At 43.7% G+C, this 15,586-nt stretch overlaps 2 protein-coding genes across 4 annotated transcripts in view; both read right to left on the reverse strand.

The window, feature by feature from the left end:
* Positions 1 to 2,375, reverse strand: part of WWTR1 (WW domain containing transcription regulator 1) — an 85,644-nt gene extending 83,269 nt beyond the window's left edge. The window contains exon 1 of the mRNA XM_033150423.1: positions 1,745 to 2,375. Coding sequence (XP_033006314.1) covers positions 1,745 to 2,169 — 425 coding nt within the window. The 5' untranslated portion in view covers positions 2,170 to 2,375. The remainder of the gene's footprint in view (positions 1 to 1,744) is intronic.
* A 4,373-nt stretch (positions 2,376 to 6,748) lies between these two features.
* Positions 6,749 to 14,462, reverse strand: COMMD2 (COMM domain containing 2). Of its 3 annotated transcripts, none has more exons than XM_033150424.1 (5): positions 14,301 to 14,462; positions 12,115 to 12,234; positions 10,754 to 10,836; positions 9,561 to 9,734; positions 6,749 to 7,276 (listed from the first exon to the last, which is right to left on the reverse strand). In XM_033150424.1, exons 1-5 carry the CDS (start codon positions 14,365 to 14,367, stop codon positions 7,079 to 7,081), a joined length of 642 nt encoding a protein of 213 aa, XP_033006315.1. In that variant the 5' UTR covers positions 14,368 to 14,462; the 3' UTR covers positions 6,749 to 7,078. The 3 variants fall into 3 exon arrangements, with proteins under 3 accessions (XP_033006315.1, XP_033006316.1, XP_033006317.1); XM_033150425.1 differs by having other exon boundaries at positions 12,115 to 12,192; positions 14,301 to 14,460; XM_033150426.1 differs by lacking the exons at positions 12,115 to 12,234; positions 14,301 to 14,462 and adding an exon at positions 11,965 to 12,037.
* Between the last annotated feature and the right edge of the window lie 1,124 nt (positions 14,463 to 15,586).

Here is a 15,586-nt window from a genome sequence, read left to right on the forward strand (position 1 = left end):
CACACACACATAAAGTGTAGAGAATAAAACCATTGTCTAGATAGGCCACTTCCTGTTTCACTCTGAGAAGCTATTTTTAAGACATTCCCAGGAGCAAAAGGAGGAGCTGCCCATTGACATCAACAGGGAATTGAACAAGCTTGTCCACCACCACCCCACTCCCCCAAACAGCAACGGCAGTGGCGGGAGGGGGGGGGAGAAAACCCCACTCCAAAAGAAGCCTATTGAGAACTGAGATACTCAAGTGGGTATGGAATGGTAGCTTGACTGCTGGGAGGCAGGGCAAGAAAAAAACGAGAGGAAGGGGAATGGAGTAGAGTGGAGCCACTGGAGACATCAACATGAACATGCCGTCGCTACACCTCAAGATTTCGTTACAGCACCTCAACTTATATTGGCTGGAAAGTCAAATGTACTGTTTCTGTCAACCGCTTCCAAAGAGGTTATACTCCACTGGGCTACACTGTGGCATTTGATTTGTCCCAGGGATCACCCCCAAGGACTTAAGCCCAGAATTAATTTTCAGTGGTACAACTCACAAACACCCATCACAGATGCTGCCTCTTGCTTGCTCCTAGTAAACCCGCCATATGAATGGCTCTGCAGGCGATGGAGGGGGCTCACAGGAGGGCATTTCCTCAGGGGGGTCCTTCACTCCCGTTTACAACTTTGCACACCTGCTCAAGTTTATGTGTGCAGAGGAATTAAAAGAAGCATGAAGAGCATGAAGAGTTTATTCAAGTCTGGCCCTAGGGGATGAGCCCTGTTTTCTGTGCCAAGGTTGAAGTATCAAAGACATCACACCGAGAACCAGGGTAGTGTAGCAGTCAGCATGTCAAACTTGGCCCGAAGAAACCCGGGTTCAAATTCCCACTCAGCCATGAAGCTCACTGGGTGACATTGGGCCAGTTATACCACTGTAGCCTAACCTACCACACGGGGTTGTAGCCAGGATAAAATTGGGTGGTGTTTGAATGAGGCTGGGTGGCGGAAGAATGATGCACACTACCTTGAGCTCCTCGAAGGAAAGGAAAGGAAATAAATGGTAAAGGTAAGCTCCTCTGAGCAGATGCAAACTCCTTCACCAACAATGGTCACTTCCGTGTATTTTTATTTTTTAAAAAAATTATTGAAGTTATATCCCACCTTCTTCCCCATGGAGCTCAGGATTGCTTGCATAGTTCTCCCGGCCCTTCCTCATTTAATCCCCACAACAACTCTGTGAGGTAGGTCAGGCTGAGATTGAGTGACTGGCCCAGTGAGTGGGGATTCGAATTCTGGTCTCCAAAGTCCTAGTCCATGAAACACACATGGATTTGTGTGATGGAATTTCCATGTAAGAAATAGCATAAAACTTTACACCGGATGAGTGCGCTCAGATGCACTGTTTAGTCTTTGTATAGTATCTTAACAGACCCACCTGTATTTTCTCAACAACACTGGACTACACACAAAAACTGCCTTATACCAAGTCAAACGTTTGGACCCACTAGGTCAGTACTGCCTGCGCTGACTGGCAGCAACTCTCTGGGGCTTCGGGCTGGGGGGGGGGTCTTCCCCCGGGCCCAGGCTATTCCTTCTCTCCACCACCGATCTTACACGTCCCAGCCAGACCTAGCGTTGCGTTGCCCCCTGACTCTTCTGAGTCGCCTCCCTGCACTCAAGAGCAGCCCCGGTGCCCCCAAGCCTTCCTTCTGCCCGCTCCCCCCCCCCCACTCCCGCGCTATTTCCTCCCCACACTTACTTGAGGAAGTATCTCTGGCCCGTATGCGTGAGTGCCATCTCCCAGCCGGGAGGCAGCGGCAGCTCGTCCGTCACGTCGTAGGATTGCTGGCGGAGGTGGGCATGCTGCTGGGCCTGGCTCGGGGTGGCCCCGGCGCCGGCGCCCAGCTGCAGAGAAGCGGGCGACGAGTGCGAGCGGACGTGGTGGGCTCCGACGGCAGCGCTGCTGAGCCGCGGCGGGTGGCTGCCTGAGTCAGTGCTGGACTGCCGGGAGTGGGAGCCCGAGTCGGGCTCCTTGAAGAAGGACTCTGGCAGGATCTTTTTCCTCCACGAGCTGGGCTTGGGGTTCATGACCGAGTTGAAGAGAGCTTCGAGGTCGGTGTCCAAATCCTGCGTGACATGGATCACCTGCTGCCCCGGCGGGGGAGGGACGCCAGCAGGGTTCATTTTCGCCACCTTTTACCGAACTTCTTTTTTTGCGAACTTTGGGGGGGGGGAAGAAGTCGAGTCTCTGGAGCAGATCTCTAGGGTTTCGCCTTCTTAAATCGCCAGTTTCCAACCACCGTCGCACAAAATAAGTATTTTGCAGTGAGGGTACAAAAAAGACCCGACAGTCATCCGAGACACGGGGCCGGCCGGATGCAAATGATGATGATGATGATGATGATGATGATGATAAGCTCCTTCAAACCCTTCCAAAGCGAAACTTATCCGAGCGCCCTTTCTCCCCCCCTTTCCCCTTCTCCCCAGAGGCCCCGGCGGCTCCAAGGCAGCCGTTCCCTCCCTCCCAAAACTTTTTATCTCGCAGGATCTTCCAGAGTACACATGAAGCACGTCCAAGTCAGGCCCCGGCGGAAAGTTATGCAACTTTTCTTTTCTTTGCTGTCCCTCCCCCGCTGCAACTGCAGAGATTTGTTACAATTCCCTCTTAAGAAAGCAGCTCCTTTAAAGGACTAGTTTGTGAGTGTGTGTGTGTGTGTTGGGGGGGGGGGTAGATCTGCAGCCGCGGCTGTCACGGGAGGGAGGAAAGGAGGGCTCAGCCTCGCCGTCCGGAATTCCAAAGGAGGCCTGAGGCTCGAGTGAAAACTTCGGAGGGGCTTGAACGTTCTGATTTGGAACGCTGACGCTTCCGCGAACGTTCCGATTTCGAACGCCGGGGTTTCCAGAGGGTCTCGCCAGCGTTCGGTTCCCAGGCCTGACCGAAGATTCCTCCCTTTTCCTGGCCGGGCGCAATAAAGTTTTTGATTTTTTCTTAAAAGGGTGGGCGGGCAGAAAATCGATCTTTTACGGGGGGAGAAAGAGGGGATGGGGGGGTCCCCTTTCCCGTTCACATACCCATCGTCCGGATCTTGAAGAGCTGAGTGCTTTCCGCCGTGGTAGTGGCGGCAGCGGCGGCTGCTTCTTTCGGACTATCCCAAACAAAGTTACCCAAAACTCTCAGGGCGGCGCAGAAAGTTTGGCAGCTGCATTATTCATGAGCTCAGTGTCTGGGACCAGCCCGATTACACGGTACACCCACTGTGAGTCCTCCCACGGCTCAGCTGAGAGCCGGACCCTGCTGGATTTTTTTTTTTCTCCGGCTGGGCTAGAGGAGCCTCCTGGGGGTGGGTTTAGGGAGTTTTACGGGGATCTTGAACGGAAATCCAGCGGAGTTATGACTAATACATCGGGCGAAGGAAGCGTGCCACCACTTCCTGCGGGACTCTCCCTAATAAGGAATCATACAATGGGGGGGGGAGGGGAGGGGTACCGGTGCAGAAAGCCAGTCCGTCCCTTTCGCTCGTTTGGGGGCGGCCTCGCCTTTATCAGACTGGCCGAAACTACCATTAAATACTTCCCTGGAGCCACTTAGCCGCTTTTTCTCAGATATTCAGTGGGACTTTCATATGCAAAAAGGAGTTTGAGCACAGCACAGGGTTAGGCTCTGACTGATCCTGCATTGAGAGTTGCATCGCAATCGGCATGGTAGGAATGCCCCCCCCCCCTTTGCAGGTTCCCACAGGTGCTTGGTGTGAGAGGAAGGGAGATGTGGAGGGTTTCTATAGCTGGTCAGTGCTGATGATTCGATTGGGAGCCTCTCCCATTCTTTCCCCTGCCCATTGCAAAGATACTGCCATGCTTAATCAGTCCATTGGATTTCATATACTAAAACTGTAATCCTAACCCCATTTACCTGGGAGTAAGCGCCATTGAATTAAACTGGGCATTGAATGGTTAAGACCGTGCCTTTTAAAAACTGCAGTGGCAAGCACTCTCTCAAGTTCAAAATAGCTATGCTGGCCCACGAAACATATTCTTTTATTTATTTGACTCAAGTCTATCATGTTACCTGCGGTGCTGGTCTTAACACAAAGAGCAGTCATACAACCCACGATACACAGCATAATGCGGTACAGCTTCTGCTTGTTTTCCTCTAGAGCTCTTGCGTATTACTTATTAAGTTGATGTTCAATTGACACCTCTTTCCTGTTCATGACAGAAAGGAAGTCAGAAGCGAAACCCTGTCATCCACTTTGGTAACGAATGGGACATACCTAGCTTGGGAAATAAAATGCAACAATGGCATACATACAGGTCTTTTCAAAACAGCAAAGTTTGCTAACCAAGAAGTATGCTGAGAAAGCCACGCATGGCAAAAAGCTCTGGGACCTGCCAGAGATGGCTTTCTTTTTTTTTTTTCGATTTTAAAATTTTTATTGAATTTTCAGCAAACAGGAAAGAAAAAATAACAGAAAGTAATACAACACCGTATAATATCTATATCTCACATAGATCTATACCAATATCTCCAAGTAAGTGAAAAGAAGAAAAGATTATTCTTAAGCTTCTCCCTTATACCGATTCTATGGTTTGTCACATAGCTGTTAAGATGTATTCTGTTCAATTAAAATATCTCAAATATATTTTATGCTCATTGTTTGTTACTGGAGCAAAAGAAGAACAAAAAAAAAAAAACCATAAACAGAGCTCAAACCCATATTACCCCCCCTTCTGCTTCCCCCCAAACTTCCGCTGTTTTATTTTGTCAGGTATTTCCGCGGTTTACCCTTCTTTATTGTGTATTTCTACTGTCATCTATTTACACTCTAATAACTTAAAATACATTCTGTAAGTATAAACAATTCTTATCCATGCATGCCCAACTTACAGATTATTATCTCATACTGTTTGTACTTTTTATACTTTGATGTTATTATATAATCTGCTTCAAATTCCAATAAAGAATTATTTTCTGAACTATGACTGTTACATTTTTTTTTATATTGTATACATCTTATTTAAGTATTTCCTAAATTTGTCCCATTCTTTTCCAAAGTTCTCACCTCCTTGTTGCCGAATTTTGGATGTTAGATTTGCTATCCCCATATATTCAACCACAGAGATGGCTTTCTGCAGGGATCCAGCATTGTGTAAGCAGCTCAGACTTTAACACCTGCTTTCGATATGTACTTCCCTATATCCAGTTTTCGTGTTGTTTGGGTTGTGCAGTAACTGGTAGCTGCCTCAGTATTCACAACTGGGATGTTCTCATGCCCCGCCCCTGCTTGTACGTACCTGGATATTTTCTTTCTCTTTTGAAGCAGACGGACTGGGTACTACTAGCACAACCTCCAATGATCTCTTGAATCTTCACTATGGGGCTGAGGGTTGCTAGCTGCTTTCTGCTTTTTTAAGTAGTTGAGGATACCCATAGTGAACAAATAGAAACTGCACTGTTTCTTTGCTTTCTGACCCTAGCAACGTTACACAGAAAAACCTTGTGCCTTGCCTTCAGCCAATCAAAACAGTAGAACTAAGTTTGCTTCCCAAGAAAAGGGTTGTTGTTACCCATTTCCTGAGAACTTTGTCAACCTTTCTGGTTTCTATCCTTCTGGGTTCAGGCACTGTTTGGGGATAGAATCAGCCTTAGCCACCCTAATGGATGGCCTTCAGGAGTGGGCTGTGTATGACCTTGTACCTCTTACTTGATCTCTCAGGAATTTTTGATACCACTGACCATGCAGGGCTGGATTAAGACATTTACATGCCGCAAGCACCTAAAATATTCTGGTGCCCCCATATATATCTAATTCAAAATATAAACAATAGACCATAAAATAAACTTTTGTTTTTAGAAATTAAACAAAACCTATAGTAAGATGGGAAATGAGCTTTATTTTGTGTATACCTCCACTTTATTTAATTTTTTGGGGGGGGATTCTACTAATTTGTCTAAATGCATAGACTTTGATCAGATCCTCAAAACAAATCTTATGTAACACATCTGCTTCTATACTTAATAGAGTTAAGGCATCCAGCCTGCTTGTTGCATAGTTGTTCTGTTGGGGTTTTCAATATACCTCAAATGAGAAAATGAATGCTCTGCTGAGCAATTTGTCATCATTAATGTTAAAAAATATTTGAAATGTATGCATTTTTTCATTTATTATGGGAGCCTTTGTTTGTGGAACCTGGTTTAGCTGCGCCATATGGTCCATGGTAAATCCGGCAATGGAAAACTTCTGTACTTTCCCTAGATGCCCTAAGCACATGCTTATTGTGCTTATGGTTAATCCAGCCTTGTGACCATAGTATCCTCCTGAACAATCTGTGCAAGTTGGGGGCACTTTTTTTGTTAAGTGCTTTGATTCATAACAATGCATTTTCCTGTACATGTGAGCAGTCCCAGTTGCCTTGCCCGTGCACTTCCATGAGTAATGCGGTGTTTGTACCATAGATAAAGCTAGCAAATCCCACACCGCAATATTTTTCAGTATAGTGATATTTTTTCAGGTTTCCTGTTGCAATGTTATGTTATCCAAGGGCATCCTTCTCAAGTCAGCTCATGCAGAGGAGGTGACATCCTGTATGAACCAAACATGGTTGCTTATTTCAAGCACAACAACAATTTTGACGATACGTTGGTGCTATTTCCTTTTACACAGTAACATCAGCCAGCACTTAGGGGATGAAAATTTTCACCTCTGTATGAGTAGCAGCTGGCCCAAAAGTAATTACAAGAAATTAGCCTGAATACAAATACATATAAAATATTACTGTATATGTTTCTTTATTCAGATCAGAAAAGATAAGGAGGAAAAATGTTTGGTCATTATACCAATAAGCTGTACAGAACATTATGCAAAAGGCAGCTGTACATAAAATTAGAAAAGCTCACATGATCGACTAATATTGATGTCTGGTTAGTTTATGATTATTCTAACTTGCATCTGACATTATTACTAGATTAGCACCCAAGCAAATTCAGCCCTTAAATGTAGCCTCAAGAACTTGGCCAAGGAAAAGTTTTTGACTGGTCCAGACGCACTGTTGTTTGGCGACACTGGTTTCCATAAGTTTACTGAGATGGCAAATACTACTTGATGTTACGCACTATTCTTCTACAATGATTTGTTTTCATTTCTCCCAAAGCTTGTTCCAGTTGCTGAATCAGGTGAAGCAACGTAGCAGGGTCAGTCTGCAATATTTGAGTAGTTTGGTTTCCATTCTGAGTAAGGTGGAGCTTCAGAGTCACAACAGGCTTAATTTGCTGTCTCAGACTTCTGCTAGCAAGCTATTTAAATAGTGAGGTGAGGAAAAGAAAACTCAGTAAGATTTAAAATGAAGAGATGTGCTAAGAATAGCAATTAACAAAAGCATTCTAATTCTCAGCATTCATAATTCAACAGGGAAATGTAGATATATTTTACAGTGTGTACCTACTACATTATGATATCCACCCCTTGATTCAGAAGGACAATTGCATATACTGGGTTAAGAACTAAAATAAGAACCAAACACTATTATCTTCACTGTTGTGATTTTGGCCTTTTAAAGTAAGAGTATAACAAAACCCGTGAACAATCAAATGTATCTAAAAAATAAATTTAAAATACCAACAATTTTGATTCCTAACTCACCTTTACTTTAACAGTTGTGGCCTAGTTTTGGAGTTCCCCAAGTGTAAGGGAAATACTGGAGAAAAAAATCAGGGTCTTATATTCCTATAAACATTACATGGGATAATGTTTCAACTGAGCCACTTTTGCAAAGTCAAATTCTTAAATGCCAAGGCAGCCAGGTAAATTGAACTTCCATAACTGCTGGTGGCAAAGCACTGAACCTAACTGCTGAAAATACACTTCTGTGTCTAGAAGAAAATTTTGCCCAAGCTAATGAAATTTATAAACTGAGATCTAGAAATCTCTGTTTAATGCTACTACTTGCATGCATTTTCTAATCCCAATGGCAGAAGCTGAGGTAGTAAATAGCCAAAGGTGTTAATTTTTTTATAAACAAATTTTAGCCAAAAGCAACATATTTATCGAGCAAAGCCAGGGGCAGCCGAAATCCCTGAAGGTAAATAGGCTTTGCCTGCACTGAAAACTTTCTTCTATATTGTAATGTTTATAGAAATATAAGATCCTGATTTACTTCCCCAGTACTTTCCTTATACTTGGGGAATTTAGATTAATTTTGTGTTTCAGTTTTCATGGCAGACTCCAACCCCGTGATTACTGAAAATATAGCCAAGTTCCTTGCTGTAGCCATCAAAACTAGGCAACAAAGGGAAGATGAATTTTGAGTCAAATTGCCTGCATTTTTAAAATATTACTTTTTGATTGTTCATGAATTTTGTAATACTCTTATTTTAAAAGGCACAACTGGTTTACATGCAAACCATCTCCCACCCCGCTGCAGCTGTCTTGATAACCCTATGCTGTATCTGATGTTTATGGTCTGTAGACCGAATAAGCTAAACTGGTTTGTTTGTTTTTTAAACCAGGAGCTAGTGTTATTTTTTGAGCTTGACTAACTGCATGAAATGCTCCCTATTAGGCCTCTTCTGAGGAACAAGATGAAATGGATAAACATTTCAAAAACAGATCAGTGCCTTTGGTTGGCAATTTCTGCCTTAAGATTAAACTCAGCCCAGGGAAGGTTGGAACACGGATCACTAAAGATGTGCTCCCCTCACCTGCCTGGCCAGCTACAGTTGCCACAGGTTCACAATAGGCTGCATACTAGCATGGCGTCAGTAACATAAAGGGGGTGGGAAGGAGGATATGGAAGATGAGACCCTTTTATAGGGTTGGGGGACTTGTTGTGAAACCTCGGGCTAAAAGGCTGTGGCTCTTTGCGAGTCGGTACATTTGCAGGTGGGAGCCTCCTTGCTTTTACTGACCTTATGTAAGATATTCTGGAAGCTTTTCAGCTAAAGAACAGGGTAAAATGCTTAAGGTGGTAGTGAATATTTAAGATGTGTGTCCTTGCACATGTATGCGAGTTGCCCTTGCACTCAGCTCACAGATAGCTTTCCACACAATTTGTTTGCATACTTGACTTCTTACTGGCTCTGTTAAACTTCACATTTTCCCTAGTTTCTTAATTCTGTTTTAATTTTTAATTTTTTTGTTAAGCTACATTTTCAATACCTTATTAAATGTCCTCTGATTTAATTTTTCAATTTTTTTAAATGGCAAATTTTAGTAACAAGCTGCTCCTTTCAAAATCAATGCCAAATCAATTCCATAAAATGTCAATACAATTGTCTGTAACCAGGCAGAACACTGGCGTACTGTCTGAGCTAGTTCTGATACAGAGGTGGGAAATTCTGTATTAATATTAAAGTACAGCTTCAAAGTACATGGAAACCTAAGGAGGCTGTGCTGTGCTGTTAAATCACTGGGCAACTAACTGTGCACGTCACTTTCTACTGTTCTATCATGAATAAATGTATGCAAAAATGTGTATGAATAATACTACTGCTACCGCTGTAATTTTGAAACCATTGCCTTTATCAGTTTGTGTCATGGCAAATGTAAACAGCACTATAAACTAAAGATTTTCACCCTTACCTGCACATCTAGTCTCCATTCAAGACTGTGATAACTAGGCAGCTTCGGTGCTAGTTCAGTAAGAATACTTCTGATCTCCTTCCTATTGTCAAGATACAGCTGAAGCAATACAGCGTTCAATTCTTCAGAGAATCCTAGTACAAGTATAGAGTCTTGGAAATCTATCTCCGATATCTAAAAATTAAAAACAGAACATTTGAGTTCTTGATTGCTTCTATTACTGTTTTACTTATGAACGTAGGAAAACTCCCACCCATATACTGAGTTGCACCATTGGTCCATCTGCCTCCAGACTGCCTACACTGTCTGGCAGCAGCTCACGGGGTTCAGGCAGAAGTAGCCTTTTCCCAGCCCTGCTTGGATTAAGCCTGCATGCAAAACAGATGCTCTACCACTGAGCAATGGCCCTTACCCTGCTCACAGTCTTTGTAATTTTGTGTAAATATTGCATTTCCAACTGTGAAGTATGTGTGAAAGGAATCTGATTACTGTATTTTTCGCTCCGTAAGATGCACTTTTTCCCTCCTGAAAAGTAAGGGGAAATGTTGGTGCGTCTTATGGAGCGAAGGCTCCCTGTCAAGCAAGCGGGGAGCGGCGGGCAGTGGAGATGCTGCTCGTTCCTCCCCGCTGCCTCCGTTCGCAAAAGCAGACTTGTTTTTGCAAACAGAAGCTGCGGGGAGGATTCAGCAGCATCTGCTTCGCTGCCGCCGCCACCCCCCCCCCCCCGTCGTGGCAGAAACTAGAATAAAAACTAAACCTAATCATACAGAAGAAACCGACTGAATTTTTCAGATTTAATCCTCTTAATATACATAAGATTTTATAAAATGGCCTTTATCTTTTTGAAAGCTGGTATAAAAAGTAGCACTAAGTCTTGGTCCTGGCAGTGTTTCTTTCTCTCCCCACCCCACATTGGTAGCAATCAGCAGGTGAAGTTTTCACGATGTGGAGATAAGCATTAACGCCTGCCGATAAGCAGCAGAAGGGGGCTGGAATAAAAGAAGTTGGCAACACTATATGCAGGATGCAGCAAAATAGGAGTTTGCACTAATTTTTCTGAGCTTTCATCTAAAACACCACATCTTGTAACTGTGACCTTTATTTACCGCCCCCGCCGCCACCCCCAACCCACATATCCAAGAAAGTTCAAAGCATCTGCCTGGCTCACTAAGAGCACTATGACTTACACTTACCATGAGTTTTGAGCTCTCAGTGAGAAGGTATGTTAATCCTTCTACACCATGCTGAATTGTTTCACTACTAACATTAAGTTTTCCTGAAAAATGGAATGAGAAACCATCAAACAAGGATCTGATCCAATACAATATACATGGAAATAAATCTCAAATAAAAATAGGTTGCAAATCTAAGCACACTTAGTCTGCATATCCTTGTACTATATATGGTATATAACAATAATGGAAAGTAAAGGCAAAAAGAGGCCTCTAGCTTAGAATATTCCACTGAAGTGTACATGACGATTATGGGAGATCAGAGGCCTTAGTAAATAGTGCTTGTATTCTAGACTTAACTAATCTTTGATGCATTTTGTACTACAGCTGCTGTCTCTTCAGAATCTATAAGAAAAAAATGTAAACAAGCATCATCTTAACAAATATTTGATTAAAACAATATAGACACAGGACGAACCTATATGTTCAGAAAAGTAAGTGACACAGTGCTCCAAGGAGTCTAAAAGAATTTTTTTTTCACATAGAAGCATTCAAACATGCCACTATTCCTCCTCTACATTCTCATGGCAAACAGTGCTAGGACTGCACAATTTGTTTTCTAAAGGTACAGATCAACTCTTCCATCAGCAACCTGCAAACTGTTGCATCTGCAGCAATGAAAGCTCAGTTCATTTCAGTTGAGCTTACACAGGTACTACAGCCTGACAACTCCGCAGGAAATTATTTCAATTTTGTTGCTGCTTTGTAATAACTGGAGGAAGCTACAGGTGTCATCATGTTCCATTCAAATCAAAAATAATGATTTATTTCACTCAAAAAAATTCTTAATCAGTAAGCCCTCAGCAAGGCATACTTTTGGCAAATTGTTTTCTGAAGCGCTTCTCACCTGCATCATTTTAACATCACTCCAGCAATGGATTTTGACTGCCCATCTGTCAACCATGAGACATCATAATGACACAGTGTAATTGACAGGTGGGTGGCCCTGCTCACCTTTCAAATTTGGTCACTGAGGTTGATGCTGATAAGGACCTGGCCCATGGAGCCAAAAAGATTCCCCATCCCTGCTTTAAACAAACCACAATGTCAGGCATAGATAGAGCAGTAAGCTATTCCCATCCTGGTTTGCTCTTACCATGGGAGGAGCGAAGCAAGTGTCATTGGGAGCAACGTGCACAGTTTGGTTAACTGAGTCAAGTACCTTAGTTTACCTTTGTGTGAAAACACAGCTATTCTTGGTCCAACATACAATTTTTGCTGGACCAACATTGTTACCTCAGAATTGGACCAATGTCTAGCAGTGTATTGATTCAAGGCCCATGGAAAATACTGCCCTTCAACCACACTTCTCAAATTCTTACTTGCTGCTCCTTCGTAGATTTTTGGGTTTGTGCCTTTTCTTAGAAACTCCAGAGCAATACGGCCAAATTCATTGACAACTGAAAAGAAAGAAGAAGATTGTTTGCAGAATTCATTGACAACTGAAAAGAAAAAAAGATTCGTTTGCAGAACCAGGAAACTTAGATGATATCTTGGTTGTAGAAAACCAGACTTCATTAGGAGTAGCCCAACTTAATACTGCCTATCTATAGACAAAAAAAAATACTGCCTATCTCAGCCTACTGTAAATTGTGAATACATTTTTTTTAATTTCCACAGGGCAATTTTTATGGTATTAAAAGTCAGCAGGAATGGACAGAGTACTAAAGTGTGCATCCTAAATTTCTGATCCTTGTGAATGTAAAGAAATGCATTTTGTGTTATTACAGTTGTGAGATTTCCATTGTGTAGCAGCTAAGGATGGATAGTTTTACCTATATTTGGATAATTTTATTGTGTGTTTTAATCTCTATTTTAAAAATTTATATTTTATAATATTTTATGTAAACCACTTATTTGTTTGTTTGTTTATTTGTTGGCACATAGGTTTTGCTTACTAAAAATAAATAAATACCTAGTCAGCTGTTACAGGGGAAACGGGGCTGCTGAAGACCCCCCATCTCTAAATATTTGCCTGAGAACGTATGATGTCACCAAGTTCGACATCTCCCCACTACCAGGCAGGAAGAGCTAGTGAATTGTGGCAGGGAAATACCAAGTGAGATGATGTCTCAGCATGTTTTAACAGGGAGATACATGCCAGTGACAGCCACACCTACCTGCCCAATAACGTCTAGTTAAGACTCTGAGAATGTGAACTGGGAAGTTATTAACTGAAATGTTACCTCTGCTCTATGAATTTGGGGGTCACAGCCCAGCTGCGTGTTTGCTGCCTTGGCCCTCCTCCACAACATGGAGCGTTATAATAAAGACCTATGTTATAGGGCTACTGTAAATACTACTAAGATAAAGTATGTGAAGCACTTAGAAAGCTCAAAAGTCCTACATAAATATTTACTATTAAAAGCCGTAGCTAATCATAAGCTCACACAGAAAATGCATAAAGCAAACATAGAGGTGGGAGGAAGCGAGTGTCAACTCCACGCAGGCCCAGACCTGAAACATCTTGTAAAGTGAACAAATTTATTCACAAATCAATCATGATTTCTATTACATACAACTGTGATACTGTTGGGGAAATGAAGCTAGATTTATTGTGCAAACTGCATCAGTTTGGTATAACTACCCTTAAGTGGTGTATAGGATAACAGAGGCAGATTTAGGGGAGCACGACCAGTTTGCCCACACTGGGCGACGAACCAAGAGGGCACAAGGGGTGCCACAATGATATAATTGGGACGCCGGTGGTGCTGTGGTCTAAACCACTGAGCTTCTTGGGCTTGCCGATCAGAAGGTTGGTGGTTACCTTTGCCACAATGATGCCACAGAGGGCGGGGGAGGGGGTAGAGACGCCGAATTTTGGCATCACCCAGGATGCCACTGAAATTTGAAAGACCAAAGTCCACCACTGAGGATAATGCTGCAATCCCATTTCTTCTAAAACAGCAAATCCCACTGAATTCAATGGCCTTAACTTGGCCCAGTGCTTTGGAATTATGCTCTTCCAAGAGAGATTCTTCTCTCAACCTTGCAGCGTTTGCTGAAAACCTTTCCTATGCCAACCATTCAAGAAAAGCACTTTCAGTCATGGCATGCTACCTACTTTAGTTTTTAGTGTTTGTGTATTCATGCAGCTGACCTACACAAATATTTTTATATAAATAAATGGGGTTAGGGCTGCAACGTTTTATCCATTGTATCAAATTCGATGTAATCTGGCGTTGGTTTGTTAAAAATTTGGAAAACTAATAAGTATTAATTGCCACCCCCACTAAAAAGAAAGAAAAGCACTGTAGCTTTTATCCCTAATCTCAAAAAAGTTGGGTTTTTTGTTTTTACTTTTTAGGGTTCGATCCCATAAACGCTTGCCTGGGAGCAAATCCCATTGAAAGAAACAGGGCTTAACAATAACAGGGCAATCCTGACCCGTGTCTAATTCACGTCAGAAGCAAGCCCCGTTGACTTCGGTGGGATTTGTCTCCCGGTAAATGCGCACATCCCAATCCTAACCCGATTGTCTTTTAGTTCCCACCCCCCTCGCTCGTACCTGAGCTCTCCACCTGGAGAAGGAAGCCCAGGTGCTCCTTATGCTCCTCCGACAGGACCAGCAACATCTTCCGCAGCTTGGCGCCCCCCGCCGACCGAAACCGACGCCGTCCGTAACCCCGGCGCCGCTGCAGCGCGTCAGGCGGAACCTTCCCTCTCAGCCACTTCGGCGCCTTAGCCAAAGGTGCCCGGCCGGAAATCAATTTCCGCGCCGAAGCGTTCCGCCTCCTGATTCTGTCCCCACGCAGTACTTCCAATCCACCCCCTCGCGGGGCGTTTTGGAACCGCTAGGCGGTTGTCAAGCGGCCTTCTGCGGCTGACAGCTTCCTTAACGCATTCATTAAGGCGCTAGCTTTCGTGGAGGTCGCTTCAATCAGAAGCATGAAGCAGTAGAGAGATGCCTGCTGTGAATAACACATGTGAACGTGGGCATAGCCAGGATTTATGTTGCGCGGCGGATGGGAGGGGGAGAACCTCAGTTAGTTATTTTTTAAAAAATTAACTTGATTTGGGGTGCCCCCCACCCACTCCCTTGGCTATGCCTATGCATCTGAAGAGGATTTGGGGCCTCCTCTAGAAAAGGGTTTCCCAAACTTGGGTCTCCAGCTGTTTTTGGACTACAAGTTTGGGAAACCCTGCTGTAGAATGGCCGTGATGGTGGTGGGGTTTTTTGCAGGTGCATTCTGTAACATCACATGCAGTTGTTGCGATAATAGTGCATTAAGAGGTGGATTTATAGTGGACCACCCATCATTCCCCTCTATAAGTTGTTCTGTGATACATCTGCAACGTTGCTGCACTGGTGCCTTCTGAAGAGCAACAAACGTGGGCAAACACCCTGCTCCGGACATTTGTGGCAAAGAAAGTTGCAGCTATTTTGTTGCAAGTTGTGGGATATGCACCAGTTGGAAAATGAAGCAGGACATGCCTGCCCTGAAACTTTTGCAGGTACAAACGATACTGATAGCGGGATCGTTAAGTTCCCTGATATGAGCACATTGGGAGGGCTTTTGGTCGCCAAGGGAACAAGTAAGCCAAAATGGCAGCTTGGCCCATAGAATCAGAATTGTAGAGTTGGGACGCCGAGGATCGTCTAATCCAACTCCCTGCAGTGTAAGAATCCTGCCCACAGCTGCCCCTAGGTGAGCTCTGTGAGGGATCCCACTCCCTCACCCTTTCGATTCTTCCCCAACCGTGACTCTCCCTAAGTTTCACTGTCCACTAGGATGAATCCTTCCGTGGTTATATGGGAGTGTCTCTGGGGTACCTCAGTGCTTTACGTTCGAA

The sequence above is a fragment of the Lacerta agilis genome, chromosome 5 (assembly GCF_009819535.1).
Source record: "Lacerta agilis isolate rLacAgi1 chromosome 5, rLacAgi1.pri, whole genome shotgun sequence".
NCBI lineage: Eukaryota > Metazoa > Chordata > Lepidosauria > Squamata > Lacertidae > Lacerta > Lacerta agilis.